We start from the raw sequence: 22,438 nt of genomic DNA, 5'->3' as shown, positions 1-22,438 counted from the left end.
GCCGACGAGCTCCTGGCACTCAGCCGCTGGAAGTCTTGGGCCACGCTCCCCTACATTTCTAACCCTGGCTGCTGCTTCTCCTGGCCTTGCAACCATGCTTCTCCTTCCCTCAGGTTTCAGCCTGTCCCTGCTGCATAAGGAGCGTTTCACAGCACCACACTTCGCATTTTCATGGCTCTGTGCACTAAGTGCTGGAAACCTGCATATGTTTTATAGATTTATTTGATTAGCATCTCTACACTAAGACCTTTGGAGAGGACGGTATACCTTTAAACTCCGTGTCTCCTTGATACATTACCTGTCACTGTGACCAGCTCGGGTAGATCACAATACCTTTCTTTTCTTTTTTAGATGGAGTTTTGCTCTTGTGGCCTGGCCCAGGCTGGAGTGCAATGGTGTGATCTCAGCTCACTGCAACCTCCACCTCACAGGTTCAAGCGATTCTCCTGCCTGAGCCTCCCAAGTAGCTGGGATTACAGGCACCTGTCACCTTGCTTGGCTAATTTTTTTTTTTTTTGTATTTTTAGTAGAGATGGGATTTCACCACATTGGCCAGGCTGGTCTCAAACTCCTGACCTCAGGTGATCTGCCTGCCTTGGCCTCCCAAAGTGGTGGGATTACAGGTGTGAGCCACCACACCTGACTCACAATACCTTTCCATAGAGAAAGAAAGGGAGGGAGAAAAAATGAAAATATCTTTTAATTCATCAGCGTAATCCATCAAAGAATGAAAACTAAGAAGCTGTGCAACAAACAGTGAATAAACCCATGAAACCAAGTCAGCTATTAATTCACCAGCTTCACTTTTCTAATTATAATGAGTTTGATGCCCCCAGCCCTATAGGAAGCATCCAAGTTACTCAGTGAAGGTAATGGTGCTTTGGGCCATATTGGAGGTGGGAGTGAGCAGCCTTCGGGGAAGTGGCAGCTCCTGCCTGCTGAACATCACACCGTTGAACAGGCTGCTGCAGCTGTACTGGAGAAAACACTTCCCAAGAAGGAAGAGAGAGACATTTAGCTTTCAGTTACTAAGGGACTTAATATATAAAATGTTGCAAAAATTGAAAATGTCTATATACCCAAACGTTAGTTCTATTTAATTGTTCATTTTGCTAAGGTTGAAGCAATTTCCGCAGGGGAAGATAGAAGCTGTAATCTTTTTGGTAGAAGGGTACGGCCAGGGACTTCTATAGACTTGAGAGAGAAGGAGGGGGAGGGGGAACCAGGCAGGTTGGGTTGCAAAGCATGCCTTTCCAGCTGCATCTCTCATGTCTTCTCAAGGGGGTCTTCCAAACTCAACAGAAGCTAAATCCTCAACAGTATGACTTGAGCCATGATCCATAGCTGTGGTCAAAGTAAAAAGGATGAGGCAGACCTCCATTCAAGTCCTGACTGTACCTGAGGCATGCATGCCTCATCTCCCTGAGCCTCAGGGTTCCTATTTGTCAAATGGAGATGATAATTTTCCCTTAGAGGATTAAAGATGAAGGTTATTTCTTCCTAAGTGCCGTGCATACAGTAGGTACTCAGCCATGGCATATGAGATGATTATTTCCTTGCCGCTGCTTTTGCCCAGAAACTTACTAGCTGTCTTCCCTTTATGTATCCCAGCTTTACTCCTCCTCCTAGGCACAGCTCCTAATTGGCTTTCTCCACTCAAGAACCATTCAAACTCAAAGAATATTCATTCTTTCTAAAAACAAAATCCCCATTTTCAATCATATTTATGTAGCCATAAGGGCATAGTTCCTTGTATTATTTATTTTTTCAAGTCTTGAAAACATGCCCTATTTTGTCTAGAAGGAGGTATGCATATTGAATTTGATTCTGGAATCTGTGGGCAAAGCCTGTTATTACTTCCCAGGTCCAGCACAGTTCCTGGTCTGTAGGGAGACATCATTCTTTGCCTTTAGAACAGAGATAGCTGCCTTTGCTTGTGGAGCATTCTGGTGTGCAAAGCTGCCCTTGGACACAGATATCATCCTGCCTTCCTCCCCTCTTCACAGATGACAGCAAAGCGCGGCTCAGCAGCAGCCTGCCCTCTGCCACCCTGGGCAGCCTCCTGGATGACCAGCACTGGCACTCGGTCCTCATCGAGCGGGTGGGCAAGCAGGTGAACTTCACGGTGGACAAGCACACACAGCACTTCCGCACCAAGGGCGAGACGGATGCATTAGACATTGACTATGAGGTGAGTTGATCCTCCCTGCACCTCCCAGGCCCCTTGCTTCAATGAACGCAGCAAGAAAATCAGTGAGCAGAGCAACTGAGAGAAGTGGTGGGGCACTGAGGAGTCTTACCCTGGGACTTACTTCCTCCATCTATGCCAGATAGTCTACAAGGAAAGGCGTGCAGCCAGAGAATCTGACCAGTGAGGGAGTGAGGGTTAAACCACAAGATAGCAGGTGTGTGCATTTTAAAGTCAGCAGGTCTCCTCATTTTTTTTTTTTTTTTCCCTGCTTGTAACCTTTCTGTGCCACTGCCTAGTCTCTTGGTTATGTACCTCCTTAAAAAAAGACTTCAGTTATGTGTGGTGATGAAAGATATTTAAATTACAAACAAAACCCATGGAATCTAAAACCTGCAGTCAAGACACTACCCTTTGACTTTCACTCTTCCGATGCAAACTTTTGACTAATACCATGGTGAGCTGTTTCTTCCCTGCTGTCTTGTAGAAGAGGTACAGTGAAATGCACCAGTTCTACAATACAAAGAAAGTTGCACAAAGCTCTGCAAACTGGCAGCCAAGAGTTCGCCGTTTTTGCTAGTAGTTCAGTTCAAGGAATGCATATTGTGCCCCTGCTGTATACCAGGCTCTGCTGGGCCATAAATATTCAGTCTCTGAATTGGATAAACTGAGATAAGCCCTTGCAGAACAAGGAGGTAAAGGCTACAGTGGATGAAGCCCCTGTCACTGAAGGTTTGGAATATAGAAATTTTATATTTATATAGGAAACAGGGCATTTAATTCAACCTTGAAAAATGGCAGCAGTTTTCTAGCAGGAGAGGCTGCTAAGTCTTAAAAGAATAGGGTGAAAAGACTGGGGAGGCATGACAGAGCATGGTTTAAAAAATGTCAAACAGTCCAGTATTTATGAAATTCAAAACAATGGGCCATCAGTGGTGTGTTTGAGTCAGCTTGTTACCAGTTTATGAGTTTCAAGTTGTAGATTTTCAGAAATTTTTGTGAGCTCTTGGTTAACCTAGCCGTTATTAAAAATTAAGTTGGCTGGGCATGGTGGTTCAGGCCGGTATCTCAGCACTTTGGGAAGCCGAGACCAGCAGATCATGAGGTCGGGAGATAGAGACCATCCTGGTTAACATGATGAAACCCCGTCCTTACCAAAAACACAAAAAATCTGCCAGGCGTGGTGGTGGGTGCCTGTAGTCTCTCATACTCGGGAGGCTGAGGCAGGAGAATCGCTTGAAACCGGGAGGCGGAGCTTGCAGTGAACCGAGATTGTGCCACTGCACTCCAGCCCAGGAGACAGAGCAAGACTCCGTCTTAAAAATAATACTAATAATAATTAAGTTATATAAACTTGAAATTAGTTTTAAAAGCTAATAAACTCATTGATTTCTAATTATTTCACTATATTATATTGATTTGCTGTCTCTTTTAACCAAAGGTGCTCTGGAGGAATTGCATGACTGTTCTATCTGTGTTGTGGGGATACTGTATGTTGGGCTGCGACCACACAGCTCTCCCCAATTCCATGTTCAGTGAAATCCCTTTGACAGCTTGAAGTCTACCATAGTGGAAATACTTATACCACAGAGGTTGACATACATTACAAATTAGGGACTGCTTTATTGTTTTGTGGATTGTCTAAACCAGGGGTCAGAAGACTACCTGGCTTGTTTTTTTATGATGCGTGAGTTAAGACTAAGTTTTACATTTTTAAAGGGTTGTTAAGGAAATAAAGAAATCTTTCAAAAAGAATATATGACAGAGACTTCATGTGCTACAGATAAAATCATTCAACAAAGGTCAGCAAAAGCATTCTATAAAACTCAGCTGTTTGTACAGAACTGACAATAATAGATTATGGCATATTTTATCATTATTCATAAATTGTGGGCTACACATTGTTAATATCATTAAAATAATCTTATGTTTGGATACACAGTCATGGCACACCGACACATACATACCTGTGTGTGTGTGTGTGTGTGTGTGTGTGTGTTCCTGTGTCCTACCCTGGACAGCCTGCTAGGAGACAATTTCAATCACTAGTGGGATAGATAATAGAACGGTGGAGGTGGAGATGAATAATTGAAAATTCGGGACTTATTTTTTCAGTCAGTATCATGAGAATAAGAAAGCTCTTTTGATCTTAACCTTAGTTTAGTAGACTGTAGATAAAATATGCCATTCATTAACTTCAAAAAAGAATTTGTCACTCTTTGACTCAGAATACAAGATAACAGGTGGATATTTTTGAGTTGCTGAAAACTGGAAATCTGTGAATATCAATCGCTCTCCTTTGTCGACTTGTTTAATTGATTGGCAAAAGAAAGAACACACTCAATATTGGAACCACCTAAAAGAAAAGAGATATCTTTTATAAACTCGAAGACAACAACAGCAGCAGCCAAAAAAAAAAAAAAAAAACCTATAAAATCATCTCATTCCCCCCACTTTCCCTTTAATGTCCCAGAAGATGGTTCTAAAATTCACTCTGTTGCCAGATTTAACGTTTATTACAAGCCCATGTCTGCTTATTTTTTGTCTCTTGTGTATGGAATCTGTATGAAATCACAGCCGAGTGACATTACAGTGAAAGTCAGCATTTAGGGAAATGAAATCCGAAGAAGCTGGAACTGATTTCTTCAGGGCGTGCATGAAATGTCTTGGTGCCTTATAAAATGTGCTCCCTAGGAAAGAGACACCTTGAAACGTTCCTCCGAAGCAACCTCTGCTTTAGGGAATTCAAGTCTTCTCCAGATTGTTCAGCCAGCTTGCTGCAATGATCATAAAAGAAGACAGATTGGTTGTAATAGTGGCGTTTGACATTAGGTGTACTGGAAGACAAGAGTTATGTGTCAGGAGAAGCCTCCAGCCTTTGAAGATTCACTCCAGAGTCTGTGTAGAGATGAAAGGACCCTGGTGTAGAAACCCTGTGTTCTACTTACCATATGACCACTAACTGGCTGTGTAAACCTGGGAAATAAAAATTTCTAACTTCAGTCATCCAGAAGCAAAATTCGCACCCCTGTTGGAAGGAATGGAGCTAAACAGGATATATAAATCTAAGGTCTATTTTATCACAATGTTGCATATCAATTAGAATCTACATTGATTTGCTTTCTGCCATGCACCCATATGTGCACAAATGAGGCCTGGATATCACCAGCTAGAGGATGACAGTCATGTCTTTGTGTGCCAATGACTAATTTTTGGAGCATGTGCTACTCTGATATATACTTCTGTACCCTTTCTAATTTTATACCAAAGCAAATATAATTATGGCAACCTATGTTTCTTTTCACTCTTTACCATGATGTGGTAATAATGGCAAGAAAAGGTAGTAGCTTTCATTCCTCATCTTGTAGCACCTTAGGGATATCAATCAAATGGCACAATGACTTTCTGTAAAGCAACTAGTGTGAACTTTGCTGCACTAAGATGTTTGCAGTGGTCTGTTTCCCTTCCTGCCCAGAAAGCAAACAGACAAGAGCTCACAGAATCTGCTGCCAAAAAAAAAAAAAAAAAAAGAGGCAGAATGTGATCCTTTACTTCTCATTAGAATGTCTTCTCAGTTTACATCACTTAACCCATGTGACTTCTCCAAATGCTGCGAGAGAAAGACTGTAGCAGCTCAGTTTAATTCCAGCCTGGAGCAGAAGGGCTTGAGAAAAAAGATATTTTTAGGACTTTAGAAAAAATAATTCTTTTCTAACATTTTTGTAATCCAAGGAGTCTTTTCTTATCAAGACTGTTCAGTAATCTTGTTTTACATAGCTATTTTGTAAGCTCTTAAACTGTTGAAAACATATTTGAAAAATATATATGATTTAGGAGTCAGGCGCGGTGGTTTTTCTGTAGTCCCGGCTACTTGGGAGACTGAGGAGGGAGGATGGCTTGAACCCAGTTTGAGGCTGCAGTGAGCTATGATAGCACCACTGCACTCCAGCCTGGGTAGCAGAATAAAACCCTGTTTCTTTAAAAAAATATATACACACACACACACACATAATGTATATATGTACACACAAATACATAATGTGTATATATACACACATACATATTTGATTTATATATTATCACTTAATAGATACTGAAAAGGCATTTTACAAAGTACAAAATATATTCTCAATGAAAATTCTTAGTCAAAAAAACCCAAAAAATTAGATTGAACTGAACATTTTAAAATACATAGATGTTTAATCTCTAAGAATAAGTTTCACAGAAGTTTTAAATAGAGATTATATTTTTTAAACGTAAGAGTGTTGGAGATTCTTCTAGGAATGGCATAAAATCCAGCAACTTGGAACTAAAACATACAAAAAATTTTGTCTATGTAAAATTTTTGAAAACCATGTGACTGTTCACCAAAAAAAAAAAAAAAAAAAAAAAAATTCTATATAGTCACCCTCCCAAGAACTTTAAAAAGTACTTCAAAAAAAATCACACTTTTGAGGCAGGGCTAAATTGCACTTCCCACTCGGACAGGCAGAACAGCGAGTGGAGGCTCGCATCATGAACTTTTGCTCCAAAAAGACTGCAGGAATACATTACAAAAGCCCAGAGGACCCACAGACCCTCCAAAGGAAGCGGACTGCTCCTGCAGGACCCAGGAGACACCCCAAATACTGCGAGTGCCCAAACTGTGGCGGGAAAGGGAGATCATCCCACACAAGAGGGATCATCTGCCCCTGAACACAAACCCCCACTGGGGAACCCGAAGGTCTAGATTACAGGAGAAGATTCTGACCTTACTTGGAGCTCATTGAATTTAGAAAGCTGAGCAAAATGCCCACATGAAGCAGCAGGAAAATCCCTTTAGGCTTGCTGAGTCAATTGCTGCCTTGCTTCGCAGTGGACCTTCAGGAGGGTTACCAGAGGCACTTAGAAAAGGCCATAGGGAGAAGGAAATCTCTAGCTGAACTTTGTAACAATCTGAATCCACTGAGAAGTCTCCTGGCCAGAACACAAGGGAGGGCATGAATCCAGTGTTCAGACTCCACAGGTAGGGGAAGCAGGAAAGCCCTACTTATTTTTGCAGCTGGGAGGTGGGTAGCCTGGGAGAAGTTCACAACCCTGCTTTCCCACTGCTTGGAAACACACTTGGTGCTGTTGAGGGTGGGGCACATTGAGAGTGAGACCAGCCCTTTGTGTTGCATGGGAGCTGGGTGAAGCCTGTGACTGCCAGCCTTGCCCACTTCCCTGACAACCTGCATGACACAGCAAAGGCACCCACAATCCTCCTAGGAACGTAACTTCATTGACCTGGGAACCTCACCTCCATCCTCCACAGCAGTTGCAGCAAGACGTGCCCAAGTAGAGTCTCAGTTCAGACATGCCTAGCCCTTCCCCATCTAATGGTCATTCTCTACCCACCCTGGTAAATGAAGACAAAGGGCATATACTCTTGGGAGTTCTGGGGCCCTGGCCACCACCTGTTCCTCTCCATGCTACCATAGCTGATGCTCTCTTGAAAATGCCAGCTCCCAGGAGGAGGCCAATGAGAACAAAAATAGTGCATTAATCAAACAAAGCTACAGACCCTCACAGAGTCCATTTCACCCTCCTACAACCTCCACTGGAGCTGATGCCCATATCCATGGCTGAGAGACCCACAGACAGTTCTATGCAGACAGCCCTCAGTACCAGCCCAGAGCCTGGTAGACTTGGTGGGTGGCCAGATCCAGAAGAGAGATAACAATCACTACAGCTCAGCTCTCAGAAAGCCACATCTCTAGGAAAAGAAGGAGAGTACTACATCAAGGAAACACCCAGTGCGACATACAGAACCGTACAACAGCCTTGTGTCCTAGACCTTCCCTCTTACATAGACTACCCAAATGAGAAGGAACCAGAAAACCAACTCTGGTAATATGACAAAACTAGGTTCTTTAACACCTCCCCCAAAATTATAGTAGCTTTCTGGCAATGCATCCAAACCAAGAAGAAATTCCTGATTTACCTAAAAAATAATTCAGAAAGTTAGGTATTAAGCTAATCATTGAGGCACCAGAGAAAGTTGAAGCCTGATGTAAGGAAACAAAAAAAAATCATATGAGAAGTGAAGGGAGAAATATTCAGTGAAATAAATAACAAATAAAAAACAATAAAAACTTTCAGAATCAACACAAAATGCTCTCAAAATTCTCAAAAATAGAATGAAACGAGTAGCAGAAAGAGCTTCAGAGCTCAGAGACAAGGTTTTTGAATAAACCCAATCCAAGAAAGACAAAGAGAAAAGAATAAGAAAATATGAATAAATCCTTCATGAAATCTGGGATTATGGTAAACAATCAAACCAAGAATAATTGGCATTCCCAAGGAAGAAGAGAAATCTAAATGTTTGAGAGAGTAATCAAGGAAAACTTCCCTGGCCTTGCTAGAGAAATAGACATCCAAATACAGGAAGTTCAAAGAATTCCTGGGAAATTCATCGCCAAAAAATTATTGCCTAGACACATTGTCATCAGGTTATCTAAAGATAAGATGAAGGAAAGAATCTTAAGAGCCATGAGGCAAAAACACTAGGTAACCTATAAAGGAAAACCTATCAGATTAACAGCAGATTTCTCAGCAGAAATCCTACAAGCTAGAAGGGATTGGGCCTTATCTTCAACCTCCACAAACAAAACAATTATCAACCAAGAATTTTGTACCCAGCCAAACTAAGCTTTATAAATGAAGGACAGACACAGTCTTTTTCAGACAAACAAATGCTGAGAGAATTTGCCACTACCAAGCCCGCACTATAAGAACTGCTAAAAGGAGCTCTAAATCTTGAAACAAATCCTGGAAACACGTCAAAACAGAGCCTCTTTAAAGCATAAATCTCACAGGATCTGCAAAACAAAAAATACAGTTAAAAAAACAAAAACAAAAAACAGGGTGTACAGGCAACAAATAGCACGATGAATGGAATGTTACCCCACATCTCAATACTGACATTGAATATAAATGGCCTAAATGCTCCACTTAAAAGATAAAGAATTGCAGAATGGATAAGAGTTCACCAACCAACTATCTGCTGCCTTCAAGAGACACATCTAACACATAAGGACTCACATAAACCTAAAGTAAAGGGATGGAAAAAGAAGTCCCATGAAAATGGACAACAAAAGTGAGCAGGGGTAGCTATTCTTATATCAGACAAAACAGACTTTAAAGCAACAGCAGTTAAAAAAGACAAAGAGGGTCTTTATATAATGATAAAAGGCCTTGTCCAACAGGGAATTATCACAATCCTAAATACATATTCACCTAAGTCTGGAGCTCCCAAATTTGTAAAACAATTACTACTAGACCTAAGGTATAGAGAGCAACTAAATAATAGTGGGGGACTTTAATACTCCACTGACAGCACTAGAAAGGTAGTCAAGACAGAAAGTCAACAAAGAAACAATGGATTTAAACTACACCCTGGAAAAAATGAACTTAACAGATATTTACAGAACATTCCACCCAACAACCACAGACATTCTATTTAACAGTGCATAGAATGTTCTCCAAGATAGAGGAAATGATAGGCCACAAAATGAACCTCAATAAATTCAAGAAAACTGAAATTATATCAAACACTTGCTCAGACCATGGGGGAATAAATCTGAAAATCAATGCCAAAAGGAACCTTCAAAATGATGCAAATACATGGAAATTAAATAACTTGCTCCTGAATGATCATTCAGTCAAAAATGAAATCAAGATGGAAATTAAAAAGTATTTTGAACTGAATGAATTTGTGACACAACCTATCAACACCTCTGGGATACAGCGAAAGCAGTGCTAAGAGGAAAGTTCACAGCCCTAAATGCCTACATCAAAAAGTCTGAAAGAGTACAAGCAAACAATCTAAGGTCGCACCTCAAGGAACTAGAGAAACAAGAGCAAACTCAACTGAAATCCAGTAGAAGAAGGGAAATAATCAAGATCAGAGAAAAAGTAAATGAAATGGAATTTAAAAAATACAAAAGATAAATGAAACAAAAAACTGTTTCTCTGAAAAGATAAATAAAATTTATAGACTATTAGCAAGATTAACCAAAAAAAGAAGAGAAAAAAACCAAATAAGCTCTATTAGAATCGAAACAAGAGATATTACAACTGACACCACAGAAATACAAAAGACAATTAAAGACTATTATAAACACCTTTATGCACATAAACTAAAAATCCTAGAGGAGATGGATAAATTTCTGGAAAGATACAACCTTCCTAGCTTACATCAGGAAGAATTAGATACTCTGAACAGACCAATAACAAGCAGCAAGATTGAAATGGTAATCAAAAAATTACCAAAAAAAAAGTCCAAGACCAGACAGATTCACAGCAGAATTCTACCATACATTCAAAGAAGAATTGATAGCAATCCTATTGACACTAATCCACAAGATAGAGAAAGAGGGAACCCTCCCTAAGTCATTCTATGAAGCCAATATCACTCCAATACTAAAACCTGGAAAGGACTTAAACAAAAAGAAAACTACTGACCAACATCCCTGATGAACACAGATGCAAAAATCCTTAACTAAACACTAGCTAACCAAATCCAACAACATACCAAAACAATAATCCACCATGATCAAACGGTTTTCATACTGGGGATGCAGGGATGGTTTAACATACTCAAGTCATTAATATTATACACCACATAAACAGAATAAAAAACCAAAACCACATGATCATCTCAAAAGATCAGAAAAGCATTTGGCAAAATCTAGCATCCTTTTATGATTAAAACTCTCAGCAAAATTGGCATGCAAGGGACATACTTCAATGTAATGAAAGTCATCTGTGACAAGCCCACAGGCAACATAATACTGAGTGAGGAAAAGTTGAAAGCATTCCCTCTGAGAACTGGAACAAGACAAGGATGCCCACTCTCACCACTCCTCTTCACCATAATGCTGGAAGTCCTAGCCAGAGCAGTAAGACAGGAGAAAGAAATGAAGGGCATCCAAATCAGTAAAGAGGAAGTCAAAATTTTAGCTGTTTGCTGATGTTATGATTGTTTACCTAGAAAACCCTAAAGACTTATCTAGAAGCTCCTAGAAATGATAAAATAATGTAGCAAAATTTCTGGATACAAAATCAATGTAGCTCTTCTATACACCAACCGTGACCAAGCTGAGAATCACATCAAGAGCTCAACCCTTTTAACGATAGCTGCAATAAATAAATAAAATACTTAGGAATATACCTAATCAAGGAGGTGAAAGAACTTTACAAGAAAAACTACAAAACACTGCTGAAAGAAATGATAGATGACACAAAAATGAAAACACTTCTCATGCTCATGAGTGGGTAGAATCAATATTGTGAAAATGACCATACTGCCAAAGTTACATACAAATTCAACACAATCCTCATCAAAATACCACCATCATTCTTCACAGAATTAGAAAAAACAATTCTAAAATTCATATGGAACTAAAAAAGAACCCACATAGCCAAAGCAAGACTAAGCAAAAAGAATAAATCTGGAGGCATCACATTACCTGATTTCAAACTATACTATAAGGCCATAGTCAACAAAACAGCATGGTACTGGCAGAAAAACAGGCACATAGACCAATCGAACAAAATAGAGAACCATAAATAAACCTTAATACTTACAGCCAACTGATCTTTGACAAAGCAAACAAAAACATAAAGTGGAGAAATGTCACTTTATTTAATAAATGGTGCTGGATAATTGGCAAACTGCCTGTAGGAGAATGAAACTAGATCCTCATCTCTCACCGTCTACAAAAATCAACTCAATATGAATCAAGGACTTAAATCTAAGGCCTGAAATTATGAAAATTCCAGAAGATAGCATTAGAAAAACCCTTCTAGACATTGGCTTGGTCAAAGATTTCATTACTAAGAACTCAAAAGTAAATGTAATTAAAACAAAGATAAATACATGGGACTTAATTAAACTAAATAGCTTTTGCACAGCAAAAGGAATTCAGCAGAGTAAACAGACAACCCACAAAGTGGGAGAAAATCTTCACAATCTATACAATCTTTGTCACATCTGAAAACTATAAAAATTCTAGAAGATAACATTGGAAAAACCCTTCTAGACACTGGCTTGCAAGAACCCAAAAGCAAATGTAATAAAAACAAAGATAAATAGCTGGGACTTAATTAAACTAAAGAACTTTTGCACAGCAAAAGGAGCAGTCAGCAGAATAAAGAGACAACCCACAGAGTGGGAGAAAATCTTCACAATCTTCACAATTTTTGTCACATCTGACAAAGGACTAATACCCAGAATCTACAATGAACTCAAACAAATTAGCAAGAAAAAAACAAGCAATCCATCAAAAAGTGTGCTAAGGACATGAATAGACAATTCTCAAAACAAGATATACAAATGGACAACGAACGTATGAAAAACTGCTCAACATCACTAATGATCAGGAAAATGCAAATCAAAACCACAATGCAATACCATCTTACTCCTGCAAGAATGGTCATAATCAAAAAATCAAAAATAGTAGATGTTGGCATGGATGTGATGAGCAGGGGACACTTCTGTACTGCTGGTGGCAATGTAAACCAGTACAACCGCTATGGAAAACAGTGTGAAGATTCCTTAAAGAACTAGAAGTGGAACTACCATTTGATCTAGCAATCCCGCTATTAGGTATCTACCCAGAGGAAAAGAAATTATACAAAAAAGATACTTGCACACACATGTTTATAGCAGCACAATTTGCAGTTGCAAAAACATGGAACCAACTCAAATGCCTGTCAATCAATTAGTGGATAAATAAACCATTTTATATATATATATATATATATATATATATATATATATATAAATCATTTTATATATATATATATATATATATGATGGAATACTACTCAACCATAAAAGGGAATGAGTTAATGTCATTAACAGTGACCTGGATCAGATTGGAAACTATTATTCTAAGTGAAGTAACTCAGGAATGAAAAAGCAAACATCATATGTTCCTACTTGTATGTGGTTGCTAAGCTATGAGGATGCAAAGACATGGGAAAGACACAGTGGACTTTGGGGGCTCAAGGGGAAGGGGTGGGAAGGGAGTGAGAGATAAAAGACCACAAATTGGGTGCAGGGTTTACTGCTCAGGTGGTGGGTGCACCAAAACCTCACAAATCACCACCAAAGAACTTACTCACGTAACCAAACACCACCTGTTCCCCAATAACCTACGGAAGTGAGAAAAACAAATAAATAAATAAATAAAGCTAAACAATCATACTTTTAATAATAAGCTAAAAGTTTCTACAATTTTTTTAAAAATCAGGTAACAATGAAAAAAATAGGTAAAGAAAAGGAACACATAAAAATACAAATGACTTCCATATGTATGGAAAGATGCTCAACCTCACTAATGAAAAAAGAAATGTTTAACCCACACTAAAATATTTTTAACTTATATTGTAAAGACCAACAGTTAAAATATACCATGGTGACATGGAAGAAAATGGAAATATTTTATACACTGTTGATGGCACTGTAATTAATAATATATAAAATAAAGGGCGATGTTATTCAAAACTGGAAAAAAATGCTCTTCAACCCAATAATTCTGTTTCCAGCAATTTGTCCTATAATTATTAGCAAATGTTTGCAATGGAATATATGCTAGGTATAATACCAGATTTGAAATTACCCACAAATTTATCAAAAAGGGGTTTGATTAAAAATTGTGGTCAGCCCTGCATGGGAACAGCTTTGCCACAGTGCTCCTTGCAGGTACCCAGAGTCCACTCAGCCACAGGCTTGCACCGCAGCTGATCTGAGTCTTGCCAGGATACCTCGAAATGCAAGAAGGTGAGGGCCAGCAAATGGCTGCTCCAAAAACTCATATCACTTGCCTCCCCACCCCTGTGGGAGGCCACCATGTTTCTCATCACCTCTCAGATTGTGATAAAGGGTGGGGTTCTCTGCCCTCTCCTCTCAGAATAGAGCTGCATAACACAAAATCGTTTAGCTCAATCAAGAATTGGGTTCTTGGCTAGGTGCAGTGGCTCATGCTTATAATCCCAACACTTTGGGAGGCTGAGGCAGGTGTATCACCTGAGGTCAGGAGTTTGAGACCAGCCTGGCCAACAACATGATGAAACCCCATCTCTACTGAAAACACAAAAATTACCTGGGCATGGTGGCACACGCCTGTAATTTCAGCTGCTCGGGAAACTGAGGGCTGAGGCAGGAAAATCTCTTGAACCTGGGAGTTGGAGGTTGCAGTGACTTGAGATCACACCACTACACTCCTGCCTGGGCAACAAGAGTGAAATTCCTCTGTCAAAAAACAAACAAACAAACAAAAACCAACAAACCTGTGTTCTTAGTAATGGGAATCCCACAGCCCATGTTGTGGTCATCTAACCCATTTTGTTTAGATGTCATCCTTCTTGGTATCTACAGCAACGGTGCATGACTATTCTTTGCTTAGCTGTTTGTGCAAATAAAAAACTGTCTGAATCTAAATGACTCTTTTATCTTTACCAGTCTATTGGTCAGGTTTTGGTCTTAGGTTCACCTTATGTATTGGTGCCTGACAAACCTCTACGAAAGAGTAATGTACTCATTAAAAAGAATGAGGCAATCCTATATGTTCTGATACAGAATCATCTCCAATATAGATTGTTAAAAGAAAAAACATCAATGTGATCAATTTGCAATGCAGTGTAAACAGCTTTTTTGTGTTTAAAAAACAGAAGAGAACATATAAACATGAAAGCACGTATAGGCATAGAAATTTCTGAAACGATACTAAAGTAAGAGGTAAGTTAGAATCTCAGAGAGTAGGGCAAAAAAGGAAGAAAGCCTTACTTTTTACTGCATACCCTCTTTAAACTTTCTGAATGTTTTACTCCATCCAGAAAAGTACTTTAAGGAGAAACTGAGGCAATAGAAAGAATATATCATTTAAAAGACAGTACTTATATTTGTTTTAAAGTTGCATGCACTGATTTATTTTTATTCATAGCTTTCTTTAAAAACACATATTACTTTATAATACATAATTAAATAAACTTATTTTTTAAATTGTCTATCTCATCATCTCTAGCCCAGCCATAGAATTTAAGCTCATCATAAAGAATGAGATTTTCTTCTTTACTTTCATTTATATCTATAGCATTATGCCTGACATATAAAATACGCTCTGTAAAAAGTTGTTGAGTAATTGGATGAATTTTATTTCTGTAAATTATAAATGATATTAATCTGCATTCTGCATTTCTTCCCTTAATAAGTTCCTAATAGGTTCTCCATGCTCAGAGGCCGCCCCTTGTTGCCTTCCTTACTTTTACTTGGCATTGCCTAATGGACATCCCTCTAATAACTCAGACCCGAACTGAAAACTTGCCAGATATAATAAAACTATTTATTTGGTGATCCTATGATAGAATAATGATAGATCTTTTGTTTCCTTTGGAAAGGCAGTTGAAGGGTTAAAAGTGAAGGCCTACATCGAGGAAAATAAACTGAAAAAAAAAAAATAAAGTAAAAGGAAGCAAGTAGATGCAAAGGGAAAATAAGAAGAAAATAAAATAAAGAGTTATTATTATGTACGGCATTTTAAAATTTTGTGTAACCACCCAAAACAGCCCTGTGAGAAAGGCTATTATCTCCTATATCACAAATATAAAAACAGGATACAGAGAAGTTGAAGAAGTCTTCAATCCCTATTCCTCAATAGCCACCAAGGAAAACAAACAGGATTTGAGCCCAGGTCTGTGTGACTGTTTGACCAGAGGTTTATCTGGGGAGCAGGTTTTCCCTCTGAGGAGAGAGAATCAATGTCTGGAGATACAAACACAGACTCTGGGGCTTGCCCTGGGCTCTGGCTGTGTATAAGACATGAAATCACATTACTTAGTGCCATTTTCCTTCTAGTTTTAAATTTAAGATTATTGTGATTTGTGGACTTGCTAATCTTACATTTCTTCAAGTTTCGTATGAGTGAAATAAGATATAAAGACTTCTCTTAAATGTGTTAACAGTAGATTAATTGTTTTGCATATGATGAAGGGAATATCTTAATACCAGTACTACACAAAAATGCATTGTTTTCATTAACATGAACTAAAGGAGCAAATGGTAACATATCTTGTTTTCTATTAGCTGCTATTAGCGGGATGCTAGTAGCTTTTCATTAGCATGCTACTTACAGTGGAAGTAGCTAGTAAGATTATTTGGAGACTGGCTAAATTTGGGCTAAATTACTGTAATCCTCAATAAACTCATATAAAGTTAGCCAAGCCCCTCTAGGGTGTTTGTAAGCCTGAGGCAAGAGTACAAACAGAGAACCACGTATGACTCTAAAGAGTTACAAATCAAGCTAAAAAACTAGTGAATCAAATATGCTCTACTCCCCTCCCTTGACAGATAGACATCCCTTCATGTCCACATCCCGCAGGTCAAAGTTCTGCCCATACTGCAAACAGCTGCCTGTTGGCCACCCCTCAGGAAGGCAGTTGAGGGAAGAGAACAGTGAAGACCTTCGAAGGACTATCAGAGCTGTTGAGGCAGGAAACTGGGTGTTGTGTGGGGAGATCGTGTTCTGGAAGGCGGTGGCAACTTCCTATAGTTATCTCCCCTGGGCTCATAAGGCCCTGCCCTTGTGACACAGGATATGATCAAGAAGGACCACAGTGGGACCCTCTAGGAACCCAGTTCAGGGCAGGAAGCCCCACTGGCATGGGTATAAGGGGGATGTGAAGGGAGGATTTCCATTGAACTCTTTGCTTGAATACTAAAATGTACATAATTTACCTCATTGGCCAAAGAATCTAATGTAAAAATATAGTAAATTCATTCAGACAAAAATTATAAAATGTATGTTAAGCCTATTGGGCTGTGTCAGCAGCTGATGTCTGTCAGTCTGTGAAAAGTACCTATTTAGAGAAAGGAACCAGAGGTCTGGCAATTGATCAGATTTAACCCAGGAGCAATAAGGACAACCAAAACAATAAGAAAAATGGTCTGAATATACCCCTGGTGCAAAACCAGAAGGTAGTTTGAGAAGATAGGGCTGCCCTATCAGACAGAAAATACGAGGAGCTGATTTATGCCATTAAGAAAACATGGGTGGCATCTGCTGCTATCACTGTGCCCCAGTTCTGCTTTTCATCTCCTCCAGGGCTGCAAAACGCTCACCAAACAGCATGGGCCAGTTTGCTCAATTTGCCTGAGACAAGGGGGCAAACTGTGCCAGGTTTCCAAGAACGGAGAGAGCTGTGAGGATATGGAACATTTAGTTTTAACAATGGCAATGTTTCAGGCAAACCAGGAGAATCTGGTCACCCTAGCCTGGGATTTTTCATTGAGAAGGCTACTCAGTGGAGCCAGGCGTAGAAGAATCTAGGGGGAGACTGTGTGCATGGCACTTATAGTTGGGGCTCTAGATTGAAGGTTGTGGAATTCCAGCTCTTCACCTTGTGGCTGTGAGGTCTCATTCAAGCTGCTGAACCTCTGAATGCCGTCATTTTTTTCAGCTGTAACATGGAGCAAGTCAGAGTAGCCAACTCAAAGTTTAGAGAAAAAATGAAAGTCAGCTCTAAGCATGGTGCCTGATATATAAACATGATCAATAAGTCTTACTATTGCTATCACTAAAACAATACTTTGGGAGAGTGCTGAGGGTTGAACAAGAGAGACCAAATCCAGGTGAAATGTAAGGGCAATTATCGGGGTTGGGTCAGAAGTCATAGGCAGAATGTAGTAAGAGGGATGTGAGCCTGGAGCACTGGGGCAGGATGCCAGGGCATGGATGAAGTGAGGGAGCACAGGCACTTTCTAAATGAGGAGCACTATCAAGAACAGTGCTTTCTCTTATTCAGTGCTGGGCTGTGTCTGGGTAGGAAATCGCCCACTCTCTATCACCGGCAAAAAATAAATAGGATAAATTTTTTTTGCAGAAGAAAGGGAGACACTGGAAACTTGTGAAATGATCAATGATAAAACCAATAAGGAAGAGGTAATTGTTAGTAAAAATGTAAGCAATTGCCTTCACTTATTATTTGGCTCCAAAGTAGAAGCAAAAATAAGACATGATGTGTACTACGAGCATATTAAATTTACAGACATCAGAAGTTCCAAAGATGGGACAGGCTGAGTCATTTGTCCAATCAAACAGTACAACAGAAGCTATGAAATGATGACCCTGGGCAAGATTTGGAAAACCATTGTCCAATTTTGCCTATATGCTGTTTTACTTTCTTTTTTAAATACCCAACATTCAGGCTAATTTAAAAAAAAAAAAATCAAGAAATTTAACCAGAAAATTGGAATTTCTGTCCTCATTTGTAATGGCAGAAATTAATCAACCCTTGACTAGTATCCCAAAGGTTGATGATGGTGGGCTTCTTCTGAAGGGCCATGAGCTTTGCATGTACCTCAGCAAACACCCAGCCAGTGTAAGCCTTAAAAGCTGTAAAAGAAGACAGCAGTTTGGATCCTTTTTTATACCTGTTTCTTTAAGAAGTGGACTGTCAGAACAAAAGTGAGACAAATATTTACAACTGAGAAATTTCAAAAGTATCAGATATTCAAGTCAGATACAAAGTGGGATCTTTAGAATAGGAAGACTCCAAATTTAAACAGGGCCAGAGAAAAAGCCAACAAGGGAGGAATGAATTCATTGCCATGGAAGTAACATCAAAGATTGAAAAAGAGACAAGCAAATAGCAGACCCCCTCCGCCCCGCAAAAAACAAACAAACAAACAAACATAATAAGATCAAAGAAAAAGAGAGTGGCAGATTCTGGGACCTCATGCGTTTAACATCAATGCAGGCTTTCTCCTGGGATTTATCCTGTTGGAGGTCACCTGTGACAACAGCAAATCCAACAAGTTACCAGATGGACCATGTTGTCCAAGACACTGAGACTGTGAGTGAAACTTTGCAATCTAATACCTGGCAGTGTTGACCACTAAGATCAATGAAAGGCCCACCATTCAGTGACCACTAAGATCAATGAAAGGCACCTATTCAATATGCCAAGACCAAGCAAGAAAAGTAAGAAAAGAAAGAGACCAAATTGCCAAAAAGGACAATAAGGCAGAAGCCGATTTAGAAGCAAATTGCCAGTGTTCTTTTTAAAATACAATTTAACAAATATCTGTTGCATCTATTAATGGTTTAATCGTATCTCTTGGAATTACATATTCAAAAATGAATCAGATATTATCTGTGCCTTTGAGAAAATTTTAGGGAGGTATCCCAAAACATTCAACAAATGTTTCTTTCAGCATCTACTGTGTATCAAGTTCCCCTTCAAGTAAGTGAAATGTCTCAATGTAAAAGAAAAGATTCCTACCCTCAGAGTGCTTACATTCTAGCAGGAGAGGCAAACTCTAAAGAATAAACACAAGTAAGTGAATTATATAGTAAGTAAGAAGATAATAAATGCTATGAGAAGAACAAAAATAGAGGAAAGTAATGGATCTAGGAGTTCTTGGAGGAAACGAGATTGCAATTTTAGATATGTCAGTCAGGGTAGGCATCATTGAGATGGTGCCATTTGAGAAGAGACAAAAAAAGTCAGTTTTCCAGGATGCTGTCTGAGAGTGCTTGCTCAGGGTATTGATCGCTTTTACCTACCACAACTAGGCTCCATTTTTCATGCTTCCACCACCTCTCACGTGAGGCCAAACTATACCTCTTTGATCTAATCTTTGCCCTTTCTGTTTAATTATTTATTTTTCCATTTTTACTTCAAGAAAATAATTTTCTGTAAAGGTGATTATGATTTTTCTCTGAAAATCCTTCAGCAGAAGAGAGTAACTATTCTCTGAAAATCCTTCAGAAAATGGAATAATTATCTATTCTTTTCAGCCTAGCATTCAAATATCCTATTCCATGGCACCAACTGATCTTGCTTACTTTATTTGTGACTTAAAATTTGATGGTTTCCTGTAGTTTTTGGTCACTAGTATGCTTACATCGTTTCTATTATACTTGGCCTTCCATCAGTCTGCTGGAGGATGAATTTGTCTTTAGTGACTGGCCCTACATTTTTAGATAGAGGCAGTGTGTGATTTATCCTTAATTCCACCACAGGGCCTTGAATCATGCTTCACAAAAAGTATCAGCAACTACTAAGTGAATCGAATTTGTGTCAAACAATTAGAATTAACTTTTTCAAGTGTTTATAAGAGTTGGTAACAGAATAATAAGAATAAAAGAGTTTTTGACCAGTATTCACTGAAAATTACTGGTCAGATAAGACAGATTTTGTTCAGAAAGTCTATGACAGCTGTAAGTTGCCAATGAATGGATGAGCACATTATCTAATGGAAGCAGGATGTCCAGCTCAGTCTTCCGTATATTGAAGGCCCTGGGCCATGTCATACAGACTATGTACTCAGAAATACAATCTCCATTCAGTATCATCCACATCTGCCAAATAATGAAATATTCTAGAATCTGAATAGAAAGGCATAATCAGATCTTTGGCATCCTCAGAAATGAAATCTGTGAAAGAAAATTAAAAATGATTAAAAGCAGGTTTGAAATGCAGACAAAGGTGCACCAATTAAATATATACAGAAAGAAAGCAGAAGTGGAAAACTAGTACCTTTGAAGGTAAATATTAAGATCAAAAGAGGCCGTTGTAAAATAATCATTATGGTCTCTAATTAAAATGCTTGTACTAATCCTATGTGTATAGCACATAAAATATCAATAAATGCAAAAGTAAAAGATTTCCGATTGTTACTATGTGGATATTGGTTAATAGTGCCCTGATGTGAGTACCTGTGTTGCAGTTCCAACATGCAGAGGCCCTAGAGCCAGGCTGAGGAAGATGGTTGTTGGTTTAACCAGTTATGCTGCCAGATGAATGAACTAATGGACAGAGTTCAACAGGAAAAGCCAAGGTTGGGAACGTTGGAGGGAGCCAATCAGAAGCCAGCAGAACTAAGCTGGAGAATAGCTTGAGGATGATCCGTATTCAATTTTTGCAAAGAGTAGTTACAATAACTCGGCCAGCCCAAGTCTTCCATAGTGGTAATTCTTACATGGAGGGCTTGACGGAGAGAAACAGCTTAGAGGAAGATTTTAATTTTTATTATCAAAGTTTTGATAAATCAGACAAAAATATGAAAATAGATGATCTGAGGGATATATTTATTAATGTAGAATTAAGAAGTGTGTAGCCTATGTGTTTATAAAATATTCAGAAAAGAAAAACATCATTATATGAAGCAAATGTCTCCGGTCTAATTTACTCTGATAATGGACTAAACCTATAATTCAATAGTAGAATTATAACTTCCAATTCTCAGCTACTTAAAACATCTAAAAATCTAAATTGGGTTGAAAATTCACACTCATATTCAAATGCACATAAAAACGGTTTTGCTTCTTTTCCCTAACTGGATTCAATATGCTCATCAGCCTCTGTTGCTTCTAATGATAGAAAAATCTAACCTTGGTGATGAATAATAATTAGTTAATGATTATTTAAAACGTAGTGCATTATTGGGTATATACTGGGTTATGTGGTGATGTTCTCTCTGTACTTTTTTTCCTCTTCCCTCAGCAGATCACTAACGGGGTGGTTTGTTTATTGTGCTGCATCAAGGGAGTCATGCCGTTCACGAGTCCCACGTGTTTGGAGGCAAAAGAGTTGCATGACAGCTTTTGTTGCTGTTGTCAGTAGGACCTGCTTTGGTGTACTAATCAGGGTTCTCTAGAGGGACAGAACTAATAGGATACATGTACATATTAAAAGGAGTTTATTAAGGAGAATTGACTCACACAATCACAAGCTGAAGCCCCATGGTAGGTTGTCTGCCAGTTGAAGAGCAAGAAAGGTGGTAGTGGCTCAGTCCAAGTCTTAAAACCTAAAAATAGGGCAGCCAACAGTGCAGTCTTGGGTCTGTGGCAGAAGGCCCAAGAGCCCCTGGCAAACCACTGGTGTAAGTCTAAGAGTCCAAAACCCAAAGAACTCAGAGTTTGATATTCAAGAGCATGAAGCATCCAGCACAGGAGAAAGATGAAGGCCAGAAGACTCGGCAAGTCAGCTTCTTCCACCTTCTGTCTGCTTTTTCTAGCAGCTCTGACAGTTGACTAGATGGCACCCACCCACACCGTGGGTAGATCTTCCTGAGGGGGAGTCCTCTCCCAGTCCACTGACTCAAATGTTAGTCTCTTCTGGCAACATCCAGAAACACCCAGATACACCCAGAAACAATACTTTGCATCCTTCTGTCAAGTTGGCACTTAATATTAGCCATCACACTTGGCCTAAGGGGGT

At 39.1% G+C, this 22,438-nt stretch overlaps 1 protein-coding gene across 1 annotated transcript in view; it reads left to right on the top strand.

The window, feature by feature from the left end:
* CNTNAP5 (contactin associated protein family member 5) overlaps positions 1–22,438 on the top strand; it is an 868,401-nt gene that overhangs the window by 396,607 nt on the left and 449,356 nt on the right. The window contains exon 6 of the mRNA XM_007964645.3: positions 2,007–2,191. Within this exon, the coding sequence (XP_007962836.3) occupies positions 2,007–2,191 (185 nt within the window). The remainder of the gene's footprint in view (positions 1–2,006; positions 2,192–22,438) is intronic.

The sequence above is a fragment of the Chlorocebus sabaeus genome, chromosome 10 (assembly GCF_047675955.1).
Source record: "Chlorocebus sabaeus isolate Y175 chromosome 10, mChlSab1.0.hap1, whole genome shotgun sequence".
Classification (NCBI taxonomy): domain Eukaryota; kingdom Metazoa; phylum Chordata; class Mammalia; order Primates; family Cercopithecidae; genus Chlorocebus; species Chlorocebus sabaeus.
Note: the sequence above shows the minus strand (reverse complement) of the source record. Positions and strands in the feature narration are given on the sequence as shown.